The following is an 18,956-nucleotide window of genomic DNA, read 5'->3' as shown; positions in this document are numbered from 1 at the left end:
GGTTTGTACGTTCTATTAAGAAGATAAAACATGTCTGAGCAACAGTGAGCCTGGCCTACTGGCTACTGGGCCAGTCTTGGAATCAGGAAGACCTGGGTTTGAATGGTGGTACAGTGGAAAGACCCATATTTGACTCTTGCTCACTTTATGGCTCTGGACAAACCAATTGACTTCTCTACACCTGAGCTTTCTCAGCTGTAGAATGAGGTAGTTTGACTAGAAAATTCAGGTCCTTTTCAGAACAAGGTAGAACAGTGCTTGGTCTTGGAGTCAGTGAGACCTAAGTTCAAATCTTGCCTTGGACACTTACCAACTGTATGACTGAAAATCACTTAATCTCTCATGCTTGAATTTCCTTATTTGTCAAATAAGATTTTTTGTTGTTCACTTGTGTCTGACTCTTCCTGACCCCATTCAGGGGTTTTCTTGGTAGAGATGCTGGAGTGGTTTGCCATTTGCTTCTCTAGCTCATTTTACAGATGAGGAAACTGAGGCAAAAAGGACTTGCCCAGGGTCACACAGTATATGTCTGTAGCTAGATGTGAACTCAGGTCTTTCAAACTCCAGACCTATAAACCCCCTTTTAAGGGGGTGGATTTTAATGTCTTCAAAGTCCCTTTTAGCTCTAAATCCATGACCTTTGGTGCATGGAAGAAGAATAAGGTTCCGAGTCAGGACTGGGGTTTAATCCCCCCATGCCATGACTAAAAAGTATGACCTTGGGCAATTACTGTAGGCCTCAGTTTCCTCAGCTATCAAATGAGGGAGTTGGAAAGACTTCTGAGGTCCCTTCCAGCTCTGATTTATAATGTTATGAATAATAACACATTCAAGCTACATCAGATCAAGTAATCTGACTTCTTATTTCCCCAAACTATACTCTAGTCTAGTTGCCAAATAGCAATTTGGGAGGGAGTTTCTACACTTGAAATTCCTAATGTAGAAGTACTACCATTCCTGAAACAGATATATCTCAATTGCTCTGTGCCTTCACTCATCATCCCATTGACTTCTCAGGGTAAAATACTTCTCCCTGATGACTCCAGGCCTAAGATCCAGATCCAGCCTCAAACACTTAATAGCCTTGTGATCCTGGGCAAATCCTGCTTGCCTCAGTTTCCTCATCTATAAAATGAACTGGAGAAGGAAATGACAAACTACTTCAGCATTTTTGCCAAGAAAACCCCAAATGGGCTCATGAAGGCTTGGACATGACTGAAAGATGACGGAACCAAAAGAATAACATTTCACCACCACTCCCTTATGTATACAAGCACTTCCTTATATGTGACTTTCTAGAGGCCTTGTTCTGGTACCTCTAGGGCTTAGCAGGTAGGGTCTTTTCATGTAAGGAAGTCCTCAGTAAGTACCTTTTCTCCTCATTTAGAGAGTGCTAGACCTCACTTTAAGTGAGTACCTGAACAGACCAAGATCTCCCATTGCATCCTGGACCTTCTCCAGTCATCCTGATGAACATCTGGCCACTGGATCCAGATGGCTCAGGAGGAGAAAATGAGGCTGGTGACCTTGCACAGCCCTCCCTCACTCACTCCAAACAAAGTCAAGTGCAAGTTATAAAAGCATTTCTCTGGTGTCATGGTCTTCTTTGAAAATGAAGGATGAATACATGAGAGTGCTGACAACAAGGTGGGGAGAATGGGAAAGGCTCTGGAATTGGGAAGTTGTGCTTTGAAAGAAATCAGAGAATCTTCTAGTTAGTGATAATAAGGATAATAGTGATAATAAGGAATCTTCTAGTTAGTGCATTCCACACAAGAGAGACCAGTGGGGGTGGGGGATGTAGAAACAGAGTGACCCTTTTAAAAAGTATTGATATCTTCTGTTGATTAAAAAATAAATGTTTTGTATGGGTAATGGAATACTTCTACATGAAGGAAAAAGCTTGGAGGCTTGCAGGAATATCATTGGAACATTAAAGTATGACACATGAAGAAGACAAAGAAATGGGAGAAGAACATAAAAAGTGATGCAGAGACAAGAAGGTAGAACCAGAACAATATCCACTGCCTATGACGATGATGATGATGAAGATAATAATAGCAACAAAATAAAAATACACAGAAGAAAGAAAAGGGATATGGAAACAGATGGGTATTTTTAATATTTAAAGTTAGCATGCAGGTGGGAAGACTGCAAAGTGTTAAGGATCTAGAGGAGGCCAGATCCTCTACAACACCAACCCCTCTCCCTTCCCCAGTCAAGTTCTAAAAATGCACCAGTTAAATGAGAACTAAGGAGAATCAGCTGTAGACTCTTCTACCAGAATCCTGTGGAAATCCTCAAATAATAAATGCATCTATTTGGATAGTACTTTTAAGGTTTGCAAAGACCTTCACTTGTTATCTCAGTTGGCTCTTACAACTATTATTACCCTCCATTTTACAGAGGAGGAAACTGAGGCTCAAAGAGTTTAAGTGATTTGTCCAGGGTCATTCATGAAGTAAGTCTGAGGCAGGATTTGAATTCAGGTCTTCTTGACTCTCTCTCTAGCACTACCATCTAGCTGCCAATGAAAGGTAGGTGACAAAGAAAGGTAGGAGGAAAGCACAGGATTGCTTGAGGTAGTGGGCAAGGGCTCCAAGCAGATGCCTACAAGGGAGCTGCCAGATCGTACAACCAGAGAAAGGCTCCAGTAACAGCCCATTAGTCTTAAGAGAGAGACCCTAGGGAGAGTCAATAGGGAGGAATGAGGCAGTCAACAAGCCTTTATTAAGTGCTTACTGTGTGTGTTGAACAGAGAAGACCCAGAGCCCTGAGGCAAGAGCACAAGATGGGGGGAGGGATCCTGAGGGGGGAAGCCCAGGAGCTCTCTGACAAAAGCCTTTTAGAGTCCAGCTTCAAGGGAAAAAGCTCTAAGCCAAGGGTTTTTAAACAACCAGGGGTTCACAGGGATTTGTGGATAAATTTCAGGGAGTCCATAAATTTGTTTTTAAAAATGTTTTTTATAACTTTATTTCAATATAATTAGTTTTCTTGGTAAGATGGTATTTTATTTTTATGAATTTAAAAATATTATTTAGAGAAGGGATCCATAAGCTTTATCAGATTGCCAAAGGGGTCTATGATATAGAAAAGGATTAAGAACCAATGTTCTTTGTAATATGGGATGGTTCTCTGGGAGGGAGAGATAAAGGAGGAAATTTAGATGATGTATAAGTAAAAGATATTAATATACATATTTTTTAAAGTTAGAAATTCATGACCTAGGCAGTGTCTAACTCAGAGGTAACCCTGTAGCCATGTGGCAACAAGAGAAAGTGGAGAAAGACATAGGGTGAAACCCAATGCAGGGAATGAACTGGAGCTCTCCAGAAAGAAAAAGGGGGAGAAAGGCCTTGGTCATGGTCCAGCAGCCAAGTGGGAGTCCCATAGCAGCAAGCCAGAAAGAGGTCTTAGAAGCAGGGGGCCTGCAGTTCTGACCACAGCAAAAAAATGGCCCTGAGCAGCATCTAAGCAATCCTGGCCCCAGTTCAGCATCCTGAACCACAGCAGGACATAAGGCCAAACAATTCTTGCAGAAGGTGGAGACCTCATTTTAGCCATGAGCCTCATGCCCAAATCAAGTCTTCCTACACTATAAATTAGGGTTCAGTTCATGTAGAGATCCCCAACCCTCAATTCCCAACCTCCAACCCAGACTCTGAGGCTGCTAAAATGAGTAAAACAAACAAAATGCCAAATACTACAATAAAATAGTATGGACAGAGAGACACTCAAAGGGTAATCCTCAAAGGAGAACCTCAGAGAAAAAAAAATAACCGAACGGGATTACAAGAATACTTGGAAGAAATCTAACAAAAGATATAAAAAGATTGAGGGTGGGGAACATGACGAGAAGAACTGAGACATTAGAACCAACAGTGGTAAATCTCATTCAAGAACTAAATGTCCTAAAAGGGAGAAAAAAGCAACTCAGTGAAATAACAAGAAATCCTAAAACAAAATCAAAAGATTGAAAATCAGGGAAAAAAATGGAGGGAATATAATATTTTTTTAAAAATTGACCTGAACCCAAGTCAAGGAAAGATAATGTATGAATTATCAGACTAACTGAAAAGTGTAACAAAATTTTTTATGAATATTGTATTTCAAGAAATCATAGACAAAAACTGCCCAGATCTCTTAGACTTAGAGGGTAAAGTAAAAATAAGAAGAATCTATCACTGATATCCAGAAAGAAATCCTAAAATAAAATCTCCCAAAAACTTGTTATAATTTTTTCTCCCAATTTTCTGTTTTCCTTCTAATCTTGGTTGCACTAGTCCTATTTGTACAAAAACTTTTAAATTTAATATGATCAAAATATTTCTTTTATATCTCGTAATGTTTTCTATCTCATTTGGTCATAAATTCTTCCCTCATTCATAGATCTCACAGGTAAACTACTCTATAATTCCCTAATCTGCTTATGGTATCACCCTTTATGTCTAAATCATGTACCCATTTTGGTGGGTGAATATTGTGAAAAAATTAAATAGCCAGATTAACAAAGGAATAGATGATTTAAGTCACCCAATATAAGCAAAGAAAATTGAACAACCATAAATGAATTCCCAGACAGTAATGACTTGTTGGTAGAATTGGGAACTGGTCCCATCGTTCTGGAGAAAAATTTAAACTATACTCAAACGTCTATAAAGCTACCCTTTAAACTAGTAACAGCACTACTAGGTATATGTCACAAATAGATCAAAGAAAAAAGGAAAAAAAACCTATGTGGACAAAAATATTCCTAACAGCTCTTTTTGTGGTGGCAAAGAATTGGAAATTGAGGGGATGCCCATCAATTGGGGAATGGCTGAACAAGTTGTATATTGACTGTGATGGAATACTATTGTGCTTTAAGAAATGACAAGGGGGATCATTTTAGAAAAACCTGGGAAGATCTATATGAACTGACGAAGAGTGAAATGAACAGAACTAGGAGATCATTGTACATAGCAGAAACAATGTTGCAATGATGACCAACTGTGAAAGACTTAGTTACTCTGACGGATATATTGATATATTGATGGATTATTTAAAACAATTCTGAAGGACTCATGATAAATGCTATCTTCTCCAAAGAGAGAACTGATGAAGTCAGAGTGCAGATTGAAGCATAATTTTTTTCACTTGCTTTTTTTTTTTGAAACATGTGGAAATACGTTTTGGATGATTTCACTTGTATAATTGATATTATATTATTTGTCTTCTCAATGGATGGGGAAGAGCCTGGAGGAAGAGAGAGAATTTGGAACTCAAAATTAAAAAAAAGAAGTTAAAAGTAAATTTAAAAAATTGTTTAAAAGAAAATATACCAGGAACAGATAGATTTACAAGTGAATTCTATTAAACATTCAGAGAACAAAAAATTTTAATATTGCATAAACTATTTTCAAAAAGGTAAGAAAAGATGTGATCCTTCTAATCTCTTTCTATGATAAGAATATGATCTTAATATCTAAACCGAGAGACAAAACATAGAAATGAGCCAAAATTTTAAATGTTAGAAAATGGGGCCACAAAACATCATATTCAAAAGATTATGCACTATGACTAAGACAGATTTATCTCAGGAATGTAGAGCTGCTCAATATAAGGAGCATTCTAAATGAAATAAACCATGTAAGTAAGAAAAATAATAAAATTACATGATTATATCAGTGATTGAAAAGGTTTCTCATAAAATCTAACACCTGCTTCTATTAAAAAATACTAGACAGCACAGAAAAAAATGAGCCTTTCTTTAATATGTAAACCATAATTCTCTCAAGTCAAGAACAAACATTATTTGTACTGGAGAAAGTTAGAGGCTTTTCCATTAAGGTCATGGGTAAAGCAAAGATATCCATTATCATCATTAATATTTAACAAAGTACTGGAAATACTAGCTATAACAATAAAATGAAAGAGAAATCAAGAGAACAGACATAGGCAAGATGAAAAGAAAATTACTCCTTTTTGCAGATGATTTGATAATTTACTTAGAAAACCTTAGAGTCAACTAAAATGAACTAAAACAATAAATAGAACAAAATTGAAAGATAGAAAAGAAATCCACCCAAATCATCAGCAATGCTATATATTATTAACAAAATTTAGCAAGATATGAAGACAAAGTCCATTGAAAAGAACTAAAGAATGTATAAAATATTTGGTTAACTACTTGCTAGTACACCCATGAATTCAACTAATGAAGACTCTCTGTAGGAATAATAATGAACCACATAATTGGAGAAATACTGATTTCTTATGGGTAGGCCAAGCCAATAATATGAGTGATAACACTAATTAAATTCATTTAATCATTTAGTACCATACCAATCAAACCACCTAAAGATTATTAGACCTAGTCAAAAATTAGATTCATATGGAAGAAAAAAAGTCAAAGAAAGTAAGAGAAAAAAGTGGAAATGAGGGTGGCCTAGCAGTACCAGACTTCAAACTGTATTACAAAGTAGAAATCACTGAAATGATTTGGTATGCTTTGAAAAGTAGGTCAATTAGAGGAAAAGATTAGGTATGGACACACAGAACCCAATGAACAAAGCAGCCTGCTTTGTTACTGGGATACACACTCTTTCTTTGACAAAAACTGGTAGAAAAATTTGAATTAATACAGAAGAAAGTAGGTAAAGGCCAGCATCTCACAATAAGATAAATTCCAAAGGACTGTTGTAGACATAAAGGTAACAGGGAGAAATTATCTTTCTGATCTATGGATAGGGGAAGAGTTCATGACCAAATGAGGGACAGAAAGGATCACAGAAGATAAAATGGACAATTTTGTTTGTTTGGTTTTTTGCAGCTAAAATTAGGAGGGAAATAAATAGCTGGGGGAAAAAAATCTCTGCAGCAAGTCTTTCTGATAAAGGTCTTGTATAACAAGACATAGACTATCCCAAGAGTCTTATCACAGTTTTAGTGTACAAAAGCGTAAGCTTTACTTTAGTAGCTTAAAACTGTACTAATACTTTTGGGACACCCATATAATTCAGTCAGTAAATAGACATTTACTAATTATATGCTTATTATATGCCAGACACTGTGCTATGGGACAAAAGATGATCCCTGATCTCATAATCTAATGGAAGAGATAACCTGCAAATATCTATGTGCAAATAAACTAGAGACCTGGTAACTTGGAGGAAATCTGAGGGAAGGTACTAGCATTGAAGGCAATGAAGGCAGGCTTCTTGTAGAAGGTGAGAATTTAGCTATGTGTGTGTATATGTGTGTGTGTGTGTGTGTGTATGTTTGTGTGTGTGTGTTCATCCTTTGTTGCCAAAGACGACGATGCCATCAGAGAAATGATGACATGACTTGCACTTGACTTTATTATGAGTGAGGGAGGGCTGTGCAGGTCACCAGCCTCACTTCTCCTCCACAGCCATCTGAATCTAGTGACCAGATATTCATCAGGATGACTGGAGATGACCCAGGATGAGGCAACTGGAGTTAAGTGACTTGCCCAAGGTCACACAGCTAGTGAGTGTCAAGTGTCTGAGGTAAAATTTGAATTCAGATCCTCCTGACTCCTGTACTGGTGCTCTATCCACTGCACCACCTAGCTGCCCTGGGAGTTTAGCTAGTATTTGAAGGAGGCTAGGAAGGCCAGGAGGTGGAGATGAAGAGAGAGAATTCCAGGCAGGAGGGAGAGCCAGAGAAAATGTCTTGGAGTTGGGAGGTGAAGTGTCTTGTATAGTAATGAGGCCATTGTCACTGGATTGCAGAGTACGTGGTGGGAATAAGGTGTAAGAAGTCTGTAAAGGAGATGGGAAGCAGGTCTAGGTAATGAATGTCAAACAGAGAATTTTATATTTGATTTTGTAGGTGACATTATAAGACGAAGAGCCATTCCCCAAAAGATAAGTGGTCAAAGGATACAAAGAGGCAGCTTTCAAAGGAAGAAATACAAAGTATCAACAGACATATTTTTAGAAACATGTTTTGCATGACTTCACACGTATATTACATTGCTTGCCTTTTCATTGGGTAGGGAAGGGGCTGGAGGGAGGAAGATAATTTGGCACTCAAATTAAAAAAAAACTGTGTAAAAAAATTAAATTAAACAGCTACATGAAAAAGTACTCCAGATCACCAATTACTAGAAAAATGCAAGCTAAGGAAACTCTGAGGATCCATTTCACACTCATTAAACTGGCAAAGATGACAAAAGAGGAAAATTTCAAATGTGGGTAGAGCTATGGATTGATTCAGACATTTGGGAAAGCAATTTGGAACTCTACCCAAAAAGTCATTAGACTGTCTATATATTTTGTGGGGAAATATCTACTGATAATAGGTTTATAACCCCCAAAGACATCAAATGAAGATGAAATGTGTCTATAGTGTTGGTTTGGTCATTTCAGTCATGTTTGACTCTTCATGACTCCATTTGGGCTTTCTTGGAAAAGATACCGGAGTGGTTTGGCATTTCCTTCTCCAGCTCATTTTACAGATGAGAAACTGAGGCAAACAGGATCAAGTGACTTGTCCAAGGTCACACAGCCAGTAAATATCTGAGGCCGGATTTGAACCCAGGAAGATGAGTCTTCCTGCCTCCAGGCCCAGCATTCTATCTGTGCCACCTAGCTGCCCAAAATAGGCCCATATGGAGACTAAGAGGGACATATGAATACACAAATTATGGCATATAAATGTATTGGAATATTACTGAGCCATAAGAAATAATGAAATAGAGTTTCAGAGAAAACTAGGAAGACCTCTATAAACTAATGCAAAGTGAAGTTAGCAGAACTAAGAGAACAATTTATACAATGACAAAAATGTTACTTTATTTTTTGTTTGTTTCTTTGGTTTTTGAGACTGCAACTCCATGCCTTACAACCACTCTCAGGCTGGATGCCAATTCTGATCGGCATGGAAACATTTTTTTAACTGGAGCTGGTTCTCCCCTCCTTCAGCAGCCTGGTGGCCCTACCCTCCTGGGACCTTGCTTTATTGGTACCAAACAGTGTAGACATCTGATCAGTCTTGGTCTACTAAGGCCAGAACCCCAGCCTCAGCTTCCCCTACTAGCAGAGACTACAGAGAAGGGCCATCACACCCGGATGACAGCAATATTATAAAGAAAAACATTTTAGGACTCTGAGCAATATGACTAGTCATGATTCCACAGGATCAGAGATGAAGACTCTTATCTCACCTCTTGTACTTAAAAATGCACAAAGAGACATGTATTTTTGGACTTGGCTGGTATAGGAATTCGTTCTGCTTGAATAATTTTTTACAAGAGTCTTATCTGTCTATCTATCTATCTGTCTGTCTATCTATCTATCTGTTAAGGGAGTCAAAGTGGGAGAGAAAATAAATGCTCATGAAAAATAAAGTTAATATATACATATAAAATATATTAAAATATTTATGATACATAATAAAATTATATAAAATATTTATAAAAGTAAAGCTTTTTTTAAAGTAAAAAGGCAGCCTAGCAGTAGACAGAGAGCTGGCTTCAAAGTCAAGAAGACCTGGGTTTAAGTCTTTCCTTGGACACATGCCTACTGAACACGATATCTCACTTCTTGGGGTCCTAGACAGTTCTCTAAGCTTTGACCTGCATAGACAGAGGGAGGTCCTCAATAGGAACTCCTTATATGAATGAAATCACAGGTCGGCTAGAAAGACAAACAAACAAATAAATCCCTGTAAATAGTGTAGAAGTTATGGCAAGATTGATGTAGCCTATCAGAATCTGGGTTTGAATCCTGGCCAATTTACTGAGGCCTTGGACAAACCATTTCAACTTTGAAGACTTCAGTTTCCTCCTATGTAATAGGAAGAGTCTGGATGAGATGAAGTCAAAGGTTGCTCCCAGCTCTAAATCTGACCCTATGCTTGGAGCTTTCTTGATTTATCTGAAAGTTTTTGTTGACAGCTACTAGTTTATAATTTTAAAAACAAAATGAGAAAAGACTTGATGGCCCAACCACACACTCATCCCTAGGAAGAAACAGGCAATCAACTACCAATCAATTCACATTTATTAAGGACCTACTGAGTGCCAGACACTGTGCTAAACCCTGGAATAATAGATTAACCTACTTTTTGAAGTGTTGTTTCCTCCCCTGCCCCTTTCATTCACTCCTTTCTTGAAGGCTCACAAAATAATCTGATGAGAGGGCAGAATTGGGCCTGTGTTTGTCTTTTGTTTTTGAAGAAAACCATGACATCAGAGAAATGATGACATGACTTGCACTTAACTTTGTTTTGAGTGAGGGAGGGCTGTGCAAGGTCACCAGCCTCATTTTCTCCTCCTGAGTCATCTGGATCCAGCAACCAGATATTCATCAGGATGACTGGAGATGGCCCAGGATGCAATGTGAGACCCTGGCCCTTTTAGGCTAAGGCCTTTCCAAGTACTCACTTAGAGGGAGGTAATACTCATTCAGTGAATAGGTAGCTTTAAGAAGTAGTTAGGGAATGGCCCCTTTAATGAGAAAGAGAAAAAAAAATAAGTAAATCAAACTGGAAAGGAAAGAGAAACAGCTACTATTGATAATCACTGTAAGTCAGATGAGTCTGGAAAACAGTCATTAAGTGGAGCTTGGGTAGGAATGTACTGGCCAATCTATGGGCTTCAGAGTGTGCTGGATTTAAGGTTTTAGAAGAAAGAAAGAAAGAAAGAAAGAAAGAAAGAAAGAAAGAAAGAAAGAAAGAAAGAAAGAAAGAAAGAAAGAAGAAAGAAAGAAAGAAAGGAAGGAAGGAAGGAAGGAAGGAAGGAAGGAAGGAAGGAAGGAAGGAAAGAAGGAAGGAAGGAAGGAAGAAAAAAGAGAGAAAGAGAGAAAGGAAGGAAGGAAGGAAAGAGAGGAAGAAAGGAAGGAAGGAAGAAAAAAGAGAGAAAGAGAGGAAGGAAGGAAGGAAAGAGAGGAAGAAAGAAAGAGAAAGAAAGAAAAAAGAAGGAAAGAAATCTAGTCAATAAACCACAAGTTAACTGGGCAGCCTCTGGCCATTTAAATTTACCTTCCTTTGGAGAGGGGAAGGAAGAGAAGAGAGAGACAGAAGGAGAGGATGAGCTGAGTTATGCAGCTAGTTGGGTCCGCATTCAGCAGCTTGGTCAACTCACAGGTGTTCGACCTTCGTTTTTGAAGAAAACCATGACATCAGAGAAATGATGACATGACTTGCACCTGACTTTGTTTTGGGTGAGGGAGAACAGGACAGGGCTCCACCGACCCCCGAGAAGCCAGGGAGACAAAGGAACTTGCCTTATGGGCTAACAGAACTAAGAGCTGGGAGGGACCTTACACATCACTTAGTCTCACCCCTTTACTTTAAAGAGTAGGCAGCAGACAATGTACCCAGGGTCGTGGAGGTGATAAAGGGCAAAGGCAGGATTAGAACCCAGGTCTCAAGACTCCTGGCTCATGCTCTAACAGACTAAAAGGTGAGAGGACTCAGTATTCAGCCCAGCATTCAAAATTATCCTGCCTTCTCTGCAACCCCTGGTGAAAGACTGAATGATTATGCCTGGAATGAACCAGACTTCCAATTTCATGAGCTGAATATAGGCAGAGGGCCATAAACGTTAAGTTTATGAGTTCACAGATGACACCAAACAGGGAGGGATAGCTGACACTGTGGGTGACAGTCTGGATCCTCAAAGGTCTTAGAGACAGGCTAGAACATAATGAGATCCATTTTAATAGGGATAAATGTAACATACCCTGCTCCAGCTCAAAAAAATCAGTTTCACGAGTACGCAATGAGATGAGTTGTTGATATCTGGAAGAGAGCTGAGAGTTGATACGGCAGCTTAAAAAAATTAATGAGATGTATTTGGTTGGGAATAGCATTCAGAGAGAATGAGGTGATCATCTCAATATACTCTGCCCTGGTCAGAACACATTTGAAATATTGTGCTTGGTTCTGTGATCCATATTCTAAGAAGTACAGGGATAGCCTGATGGCTTTCCAGAGGAGGATAACCAAGATGGCAAAGAGCCTTGAGGTTGTACCAAGTTAGGATCAATTAAAAATATGGGGTTCTTTAGGCAGCAGAAGAGGTCTTAGGACTAGATGGGATAGCTCTCTTCAAGAATCTGAAGAACTACACCCAAAATTCGACTTGGTTCCAGGAGGGAGGAACAAGGGACAGAAATTGTAGACAGGTAGAGAATGGTTCCGGTTCAGTGGAAAGAGGAACCAAAGTCGGAGGGTGGTGAGTATCCAAGGAAGGACAGCTGCAAATGTGATGGACCTCAAAGTCCAATGAAGTAGCCAGGGATGGTTAGCCTGGAGAGGAGATTTAGGGTGGGACTGGCTTTAAAAGCAGGGAAGAGGTGTCTCTCTTATTCTGCTTGGCCCCAGAAGGCAAAAGCAGTAGCAATTTCAGAAGAGGCAAAGACACCCAATTTGCCATTTGGCTTGATACGAAAAAAACAAAACAATAACTGTCCCCCATCCCCCAACATTTTTAACAAGTGTAAAATCGAAGACTCCAAACTGCAGGAGGGGGACCCCAGCAACCTCTAATCCAATCCAAAAATGTGATGGGTTTCATGACAAGGTTGAATGTCCCTTGTCTGGCATGTTGTGGAAGCTTTTTTGTGGGGGATGGGGGGACTGGACTATTAGGCCTTTGAGGTCCTTTTCTAACTTTCAAACTCGGTGAATAAACAAATAAAGCTTATGGCTTCTATCCCCTGGTTTTTCTCACTGTGCACAGAACTGACTTTCTCCCATCAGTTCCCAGAAGGAGCCTGGGAAAGGAGGCCTATGCCTTCTACTCTCTACCATGGAGGTCCACTTATCTCAGGTCATCTCTCTCTCTCTCTCTCTCTCTCTCTCTCTCTCTCTCTCTCTCTCTCTCTCTCTCTCTCTCTCTCTCTCTCTCTCTCTCTCTTCCTCTGGGGGCTCATTTTCAGCCAGAGGAGGAGCCCTCAGGGCCCAGAGTCTACCATCTGCTTCTGGTAACTTTGTCCTCCTAGCTCCTAAATCCCACCAGTTGAAGAAGGAATGTCCCAGCTGAGGCTCTAAGAGGCTTACTTCTTACATGAGTAGAACCTGGCTAGCCCAAAGCTGAAGTTGTTCCCAGAGAAGGGAGTTCTGATGCCCCCAGGTGGTTATAACCTGAGCTTCTTTCTGGCCAATGAGGGGTCCAAGGGAGGGCAGCAGATGTGACCCCAGGAGGCAGAAACCTCATACCTGATTTTAGGTGGCCTCCTGGCCAGGGTGGCATGGTCTCCTTCCTATTGGCATCCATGGGGTCTGGGTTGGGGATGTCACCAGGAGATCCTCAGTCCAGGGTACTGGGGCAGGTGTCTCAATCAGAATGGTCTGGCCAGGCAGCAATGATGGCCAGAAGATCACAGACTGGTGAGGTCTCTTAAGGAGAAGGCTGGGAGATCTGAGGGTCAAAGGTAGAGCAGGGATGGTCAAGGCTTCACCTTCACCTTGATCCCTTTACCTGGGACCGTCTCCTCCCCTTCCAAGGTAGCTCCTGACCATCCCAAGTCTAACTGAGTGGGTTGCTTGGTGAACTGAGGAGTCAGCTTATTCTGCCAACCCACCCAACTCTGTTTAAAGACCAACCAACCAAACAAACAAACCCAAACCAGTTGTTTCTCTCAAAGGGTGAGAAAAAGTGACCATAAATAAGAGTTAGGCAGCTAGGTGCATTGAGCCTTAGATTTGAAGTTAGGAAAACTTCAGTCAATATCAGTCAATTAGCATTTATTAAGTATGTACTACATGTCAGACACAGTGTAAAGTGTTAGACACTGTGACCTGAGTTCAAATCCTGCCTCAGATCCTTTTTAGTTGTGTGATCTTGGGAAAGTAATTTAACCGTTTGTCTTTACTTCCTCATCTGTAAAATGGGGATAATAAAGTGCTTTGTAAATTTTAAAGTGCTATATAAATGTTAATTATTATTATATGGAAAATATTCAAAAATGAATGCAAGTTCTTCTTGGTAAGAAGGGCAATGGGAGCTGGGGGTGGGGGGAGGAGAGAATCAGGAGAGGCTCCATGTAGAAGACAGTGGTACTTGAGAAGAATCTTGAAGGAGAAAAGAAAAGAAAAAAGAATTTGTTAAGCACCTACTATGTGCCAGATACTGTGCTAAGTGCTTTACAAATATTCTCTCATTTGATCCTCACAACAACTCTGAGAGATGTGTTATTATAATCCTCATTGTATGGTTGAGGAAACTGAGGAAGACAGAGGTTAAGTGACTTGCCCAGAGTCACATAGCTAGAGGCCAAATTTGAACTCAAGTCTTCCTGACTCCAGGCCCAGAGGACTATCCACTGAGTCACCCAGATTCGAGGTATGCATTCCAGGAGGGGGATACAGAATTTGAGTAATCTAGTTTGAAATGTCCAATTGGCAGGTGGTAATGTAGGATTGATGCTCACTAGAGAGACTGAGGCTGGATGTATACATTTGGGAGTCATCTACAAAGAGAAGAGAGTTAGACTGGTGGAAAGAACAAATTATTTAGAAACAGATGAGGATCAACAGTGTCCAAGGCTGCGGATGGGTCAAGGAGACCGAGGACTGGGAAAGGCCATTGGATTTGGCAGTTGAGGGATTGGTGATGATTTTGCAGAGGGCAGGTACATCTGAACAATGAGTATGAAACCAGGTTGTAGAAGGGTAAGAAACAACTGAGAAAAACGGGAGACAAGTTGTAGCATGTTTTTTTTTTTCTTCCCTAAGGAGTTTGGATGAGAAGAGGAGGAAAGATTGGCAAAGTCTAGTAAAGGACATTTTTTTAAACGATGAGAGATAGCAAAGAATTGGACATTGAGGGGATGTTCATCAACTAGGGAGTGACCGAACAAGTTGTGGTATATATGAATGCGATGGAATACTATTGTGCTATAAGAAATGATGAGCAGGTGAGTTTTGGAAAAACCTCAAAAGACTTACATGAACTGATGCAGAGTGAATTGAGCAGAACCAGAATGGTAACAGTAGCATTGTGTGATGATCGACTAAGATAGATTTAGCTCTTCTTAGCAATACAATGTCTCAAGACAATTTCAAAAGACTAATGATGGAAAATGCTATCCACATCCGGAGAAAGAACTGGAGTCTGAATGCAGATTGATTCATACGATTTTCGCTTTTTTCCCCATGGGTTTTCCCTTTTGTTCTGTTTCTTGTTTCACAACATGACTAATGTAGAAATATGTTTAACATGATTACACATGCATAACCTATATCAGATTGCTTGCTGTCTTGGGTGGGAAGGGAGGGAGAGAGAAAAATTTGGAACTCAAAATCCTATAAAAAATGAATGTTGAAAACTATTTTTACATATAATTGGAAAAATACTACTTACATAATAAAAAATTAGATGATAGTTGAGACCCGGGTGTTTGTATAGGAGGAACCCGGGGATAGGAAGAAATTGAATACTATTGAGAAGGAGAAATTCAGATGACTGAGGGGGGTAATTTGCTGGACAGGATCAATGGTCCAAGTAGAGACGTTGGCTTTGGCAAGGAGAGCCACCTCATTATCAGAGGCAGGAGGGAAGGACAGAATAGGGGATGAAGTCAAGAGCATGTGGGATGTAGAGAAGGAGAGTAGGGGATGACAAGAACAGCCAACCGTCTGCCCCACCTTGATGAATTTGTATGTCCGTGGTGTCCTGTCCTATCCAGGGGGAGCATCTTTATGGCCAGAGTCCCGGTGTCCCTTTCTACACTATTCCTCCCATCATTCAGCTTGTTTCTGTGTCTCTCATTTCCTGTCCCACGTTTGTCTATGCCAGATGTTCACTCACACTGTTTCCCAAGGATCCAATTCATTTGCCTGTCCAATCCCTCCCTTTCCTTCCATAGCTGTCTCTATTTACTGACTTCCTAGGACTCTCATCTCTCTCCCCTCCCCTGCCTACTCACTGCCTCCCTGGGATCCTCACCTGTTTCCTTTCTATCTGTCTCCTTTCCATCTGTCTCCCTCGCTCCCCTTTCCCAAGACTCGCACCTGTTCCTATTCACTGCCTCCCCAGCACCTTCATCCACACCCCTCTCTAGTCCTAGGACTCTAATCTCCGCCCTCCCCCTAGCTTCAGAACCCTTGTCTTTCTGCTTCACCCCAGGTCTGTCCTGCCTCACTCCTCGCCCTATCCCATCCCCGGACCTTCACCAGTCTGGCTCATGCCTCCCGCCCACTCCTCATCTGTCTTCCTCCGCTCTTCCAGGTCTATTCCTTTCGCTGCCCCGCAGGGCTCTTCCCATTTGCCGACCAGATGCTCCGCTCCTCCCACTCTGCCCCCTAGAGGCTTCTTCGCCCCTCCCGAGGGGATGAGCTGCCTAGGCAGGCGGTGTCGGGGTCAGGGCGAGTAACGACTGGCAGCGCCCGGCCGGCCAGGTTGCTTCAAGTTCGCGTCCCGCGGCCTCTGGGCTGGAAGGAGGGGGCGGGGCGGGCCGCAAGGGGCCGGCCGACTCTGGGGCTCGTACAGTGCCCGTGCTTGGCCGCTGGTGCTCGGGATGGGGAGAGTCCAGCCCCGCCCATCCCAAGGGTGGGCACCGTGCGGACAGAGTGCAGAGATTTGAGGCGCTGGGTGCGTGCATCTTTGCAAAATGTGCCCGCCTAAAAACCTTATTCCTGCTGGAGGTGGGACTGAGAGCATGTTTCTTCCTTGGGCCAGGGGGCCCTGTAAACCCATTCTTGGATGTATGCCTGGTCCGTGCACACCAGGTGTGCAGAGCGTGTACATCTTGTCGCACGCGGCCTGACCGAAGTCTGGCGTCTGTAGATGTAGAGGAATATCAGTCGTTTTATTGGGCGCTCTTGCTCCCGCCCACCTCTTCTGGCAGCGCTCAGACCTAGTGCAGAGAGGGGCCAGGGTTAGGAGAGCTTCTGCTTGGCTGCTTTGCTCTCCACTCAACCTGGGCAGCTCAGCCAAACTAGGTGTTTCCAGGTAAGCCTTTTTGGCTGAGCTGGAGATGGCTCAGACCCTTGCTTTCTGAGTGACCGTGGTGGAGTCACTTCCCTTTTCTAGGTCTGTTTGCTCATTTGTAAAATGGAGGAGTTGGACAAGGTGGATCTATGAGGCTGTGTATTTCAGTTTTAAAGTCCAATAGACCTCAGGGTCTCATTTGGGCTCATCTTGTTTTACAGAGCAGGAACTGGAAGCCCAGAGGGCTGTTTGTTGGGAGAGTCTGGCCTTCCTGGGAGGTTAGACCTCCACACTAATTGTCCAGTTCCCATGGAAGCATGGAAGACAAGAGTCACCTCTGACAGCCTGGTCCCCATCCATCTGATCTCTTACCAGGGCCTGTTGATTTGGCTTCCTAATGCCCTTGCACTGGGCCCCTTCCCTTGATCCTCAACAGAGCCACTCCTGTTCAGGCCCTCCATTAGGCATACCCTGCAATCATTTGCCAACTGATCTTCGTGTCTTTTTCCTGATGCATCCTCCTCTCTGCTAATACTTAACATGATGGATTGGAGTTCTTAATCTTATTGTGTGTCACAGCAGTCTGGCAAAGCCCACAGACCCCTTCTAAGAAAGTTTCTTAAAAAAAGAAATACTAAGTTTCAGTTGGCAGTGAGTCGGAATATTTTTTCCTCTTCCAAGTTCACATACCCTCATTCAGGAGTCTGTGAACCCTTGGTTCAGATATCCCCTATGCCACACAAATGAGTTCATAGAATTCTGGCTCATTTTATACAGTTGAGGAAACTGAGATTCACAAATTAAGTGTCTGACCCAAGGACACATATACATTAAGGAGCTGCACCAGGATTCGAACCCAATTCCTGCATTCTTCCCACTGTACCATGCTGTGGTTGGGTAAGCACCCGGACCCCATGGTTCTTGGTTGGAACCATAGTCATACCCAGATTGGCACTCTTGGCTCCAAAAGACCAGTTTCCTCGTCCCACTTAACTTATAGATCCATGATGATGGTTCTACAAGTTCTCCTTGATTCTTGTCAGCCTTAAAAGGAGCCACTTCTGACAAATTTTCTTCTAAATTCCCAAAGCCCAACCTTCAGTGGCTGGCTCCCCAGTTTACTAAACACAAAGTGCTTCCAGGCTCACCACAATCCGGCTCCCATCTGCCTCTCATTTACCCCATTTCAAAGTTTCTACCTCATCCAAACCAGAACACTCTCCATGCTGTCACACCCTTTCCCTTCAGCCCCAGCAGTGCCTTTGCTCATGCCACAAAGCCCAGTCTGGGCATCTCACTCCCCTGCTGGCCTAGTGATGCTGCCCCTCCCCCACTGTCTCCCAGCATCCTGCCTGGACCTTTCATTTGCACTCTCTTCTCTCCTAGATTGCCTATGTGAAATCATCTTTCCCTGTTAGACGGTAGGATCCTGGGGCATAGCTGTCTTTATCTCTAACCTGCCAACACACTGTCTTGTCGATGATACCACTGAATAAATTCGTTTGAGTAAGGAACTTTGCTTTCCTCCAGCTGAGTGGCCAGCAGCAAGTGCTCTGTGTAGCCATCCAGAAGCCCCCCTGGATTTAGAGGGGTTCCAGCAGTCCTCAAGCTTCTCCCATCCTCCTGCTCCTCAGCCACTTCCCTCAAGGAAGGACCGGAATTTCTCAGGCTGGAGCCCTAATGAAGGGAGAGAATAAGTCTGGAAGCCACAAACTCATGCGGTCTGGAAGCCAAGCTCCATTACTCATTTCCTGTCCTTAGGATCCCTTGGGAGAATGGAAAGTGACCATCAGTGAATGCTGGGAACCCTGTGTAAACCAGTAGCAGGCTGCTCTCAAATTGGAAGGATGAGCCAGACGTCTGAGCCTTAGCTGTTGGTCTGGCATGTCAGCATGTGTAACCTGGACACATGATGCTGTGACTGAGGGAGCCCTCCCCACCCCATCCGTGGGGCAAGTTAGCTAAGGCGAGGCTGAGGACCAGACTGGTGGGGGATACCCCTGTTCAAGTACAGTAGAGGCAACATCTCTCATTTCTGTATGAAAAACACTTGGAAGCCTCCCCTCTG

General features: G+C 42.1%; 1 protein-coding gene across 2 annotated transcripts in view; it reads right to left on the bottom strand.

The window, feature by feature from the left end:
- C5H1orf167 (chromosome 5 C1orf167 homolog) overlaps positions 1 to 18,692 on the bottom strand; it is a 57,801-nt gene extending 39,109 nt beyond the window's left edge. Inside the window, exons 1-2 of one of the 2 annotated variants that reach the window (XM_072608875.1) lie at positions 16,126 to 18,692; positions 13,174 to 13,375 (exon numbers count right to left, since the gene is read on the bottom strand). In XM_072608875.1, the coding sequence (XP_072464976.1) occupies positions 13,174 to 13,231 (58 nt within the window). In that variant the 5' untranslated portion in view covers positions 13,232 to 13,375; positions 16,126 to 18,692. Of the gene's footprint in view, positions 1 to 13,173 lie in introns of both variants that reach the window. The other variant, XM_072608874.1, reaches the window with a different exon arrangement.
- Between the last annotated feature and the right edge of the window lie 264 nt (positions 18,693 to 18,956).

This window comes from Notamacropus eugenii, chromosome 5 (assembly GCF_028372415.1).
Source record: "Notamacropus eugenii isolate mMacEug1 chromosome 5, mMacEug1.pri_v2, whole genome shotgun sequence".
In the NCBI taxonomy this organism is placed as follows: domain Eukaryota; kingdom Metazoa; phylum Chordata; class Mammalia; order Diprotodontia; family Macropodidae; genus Notamacropus; species Notamacropus eugenii.
Note: the sequence above shows the minus strand (reverse complement) of the source record. Positions and strands in the feature narration are given on the sequence as shown.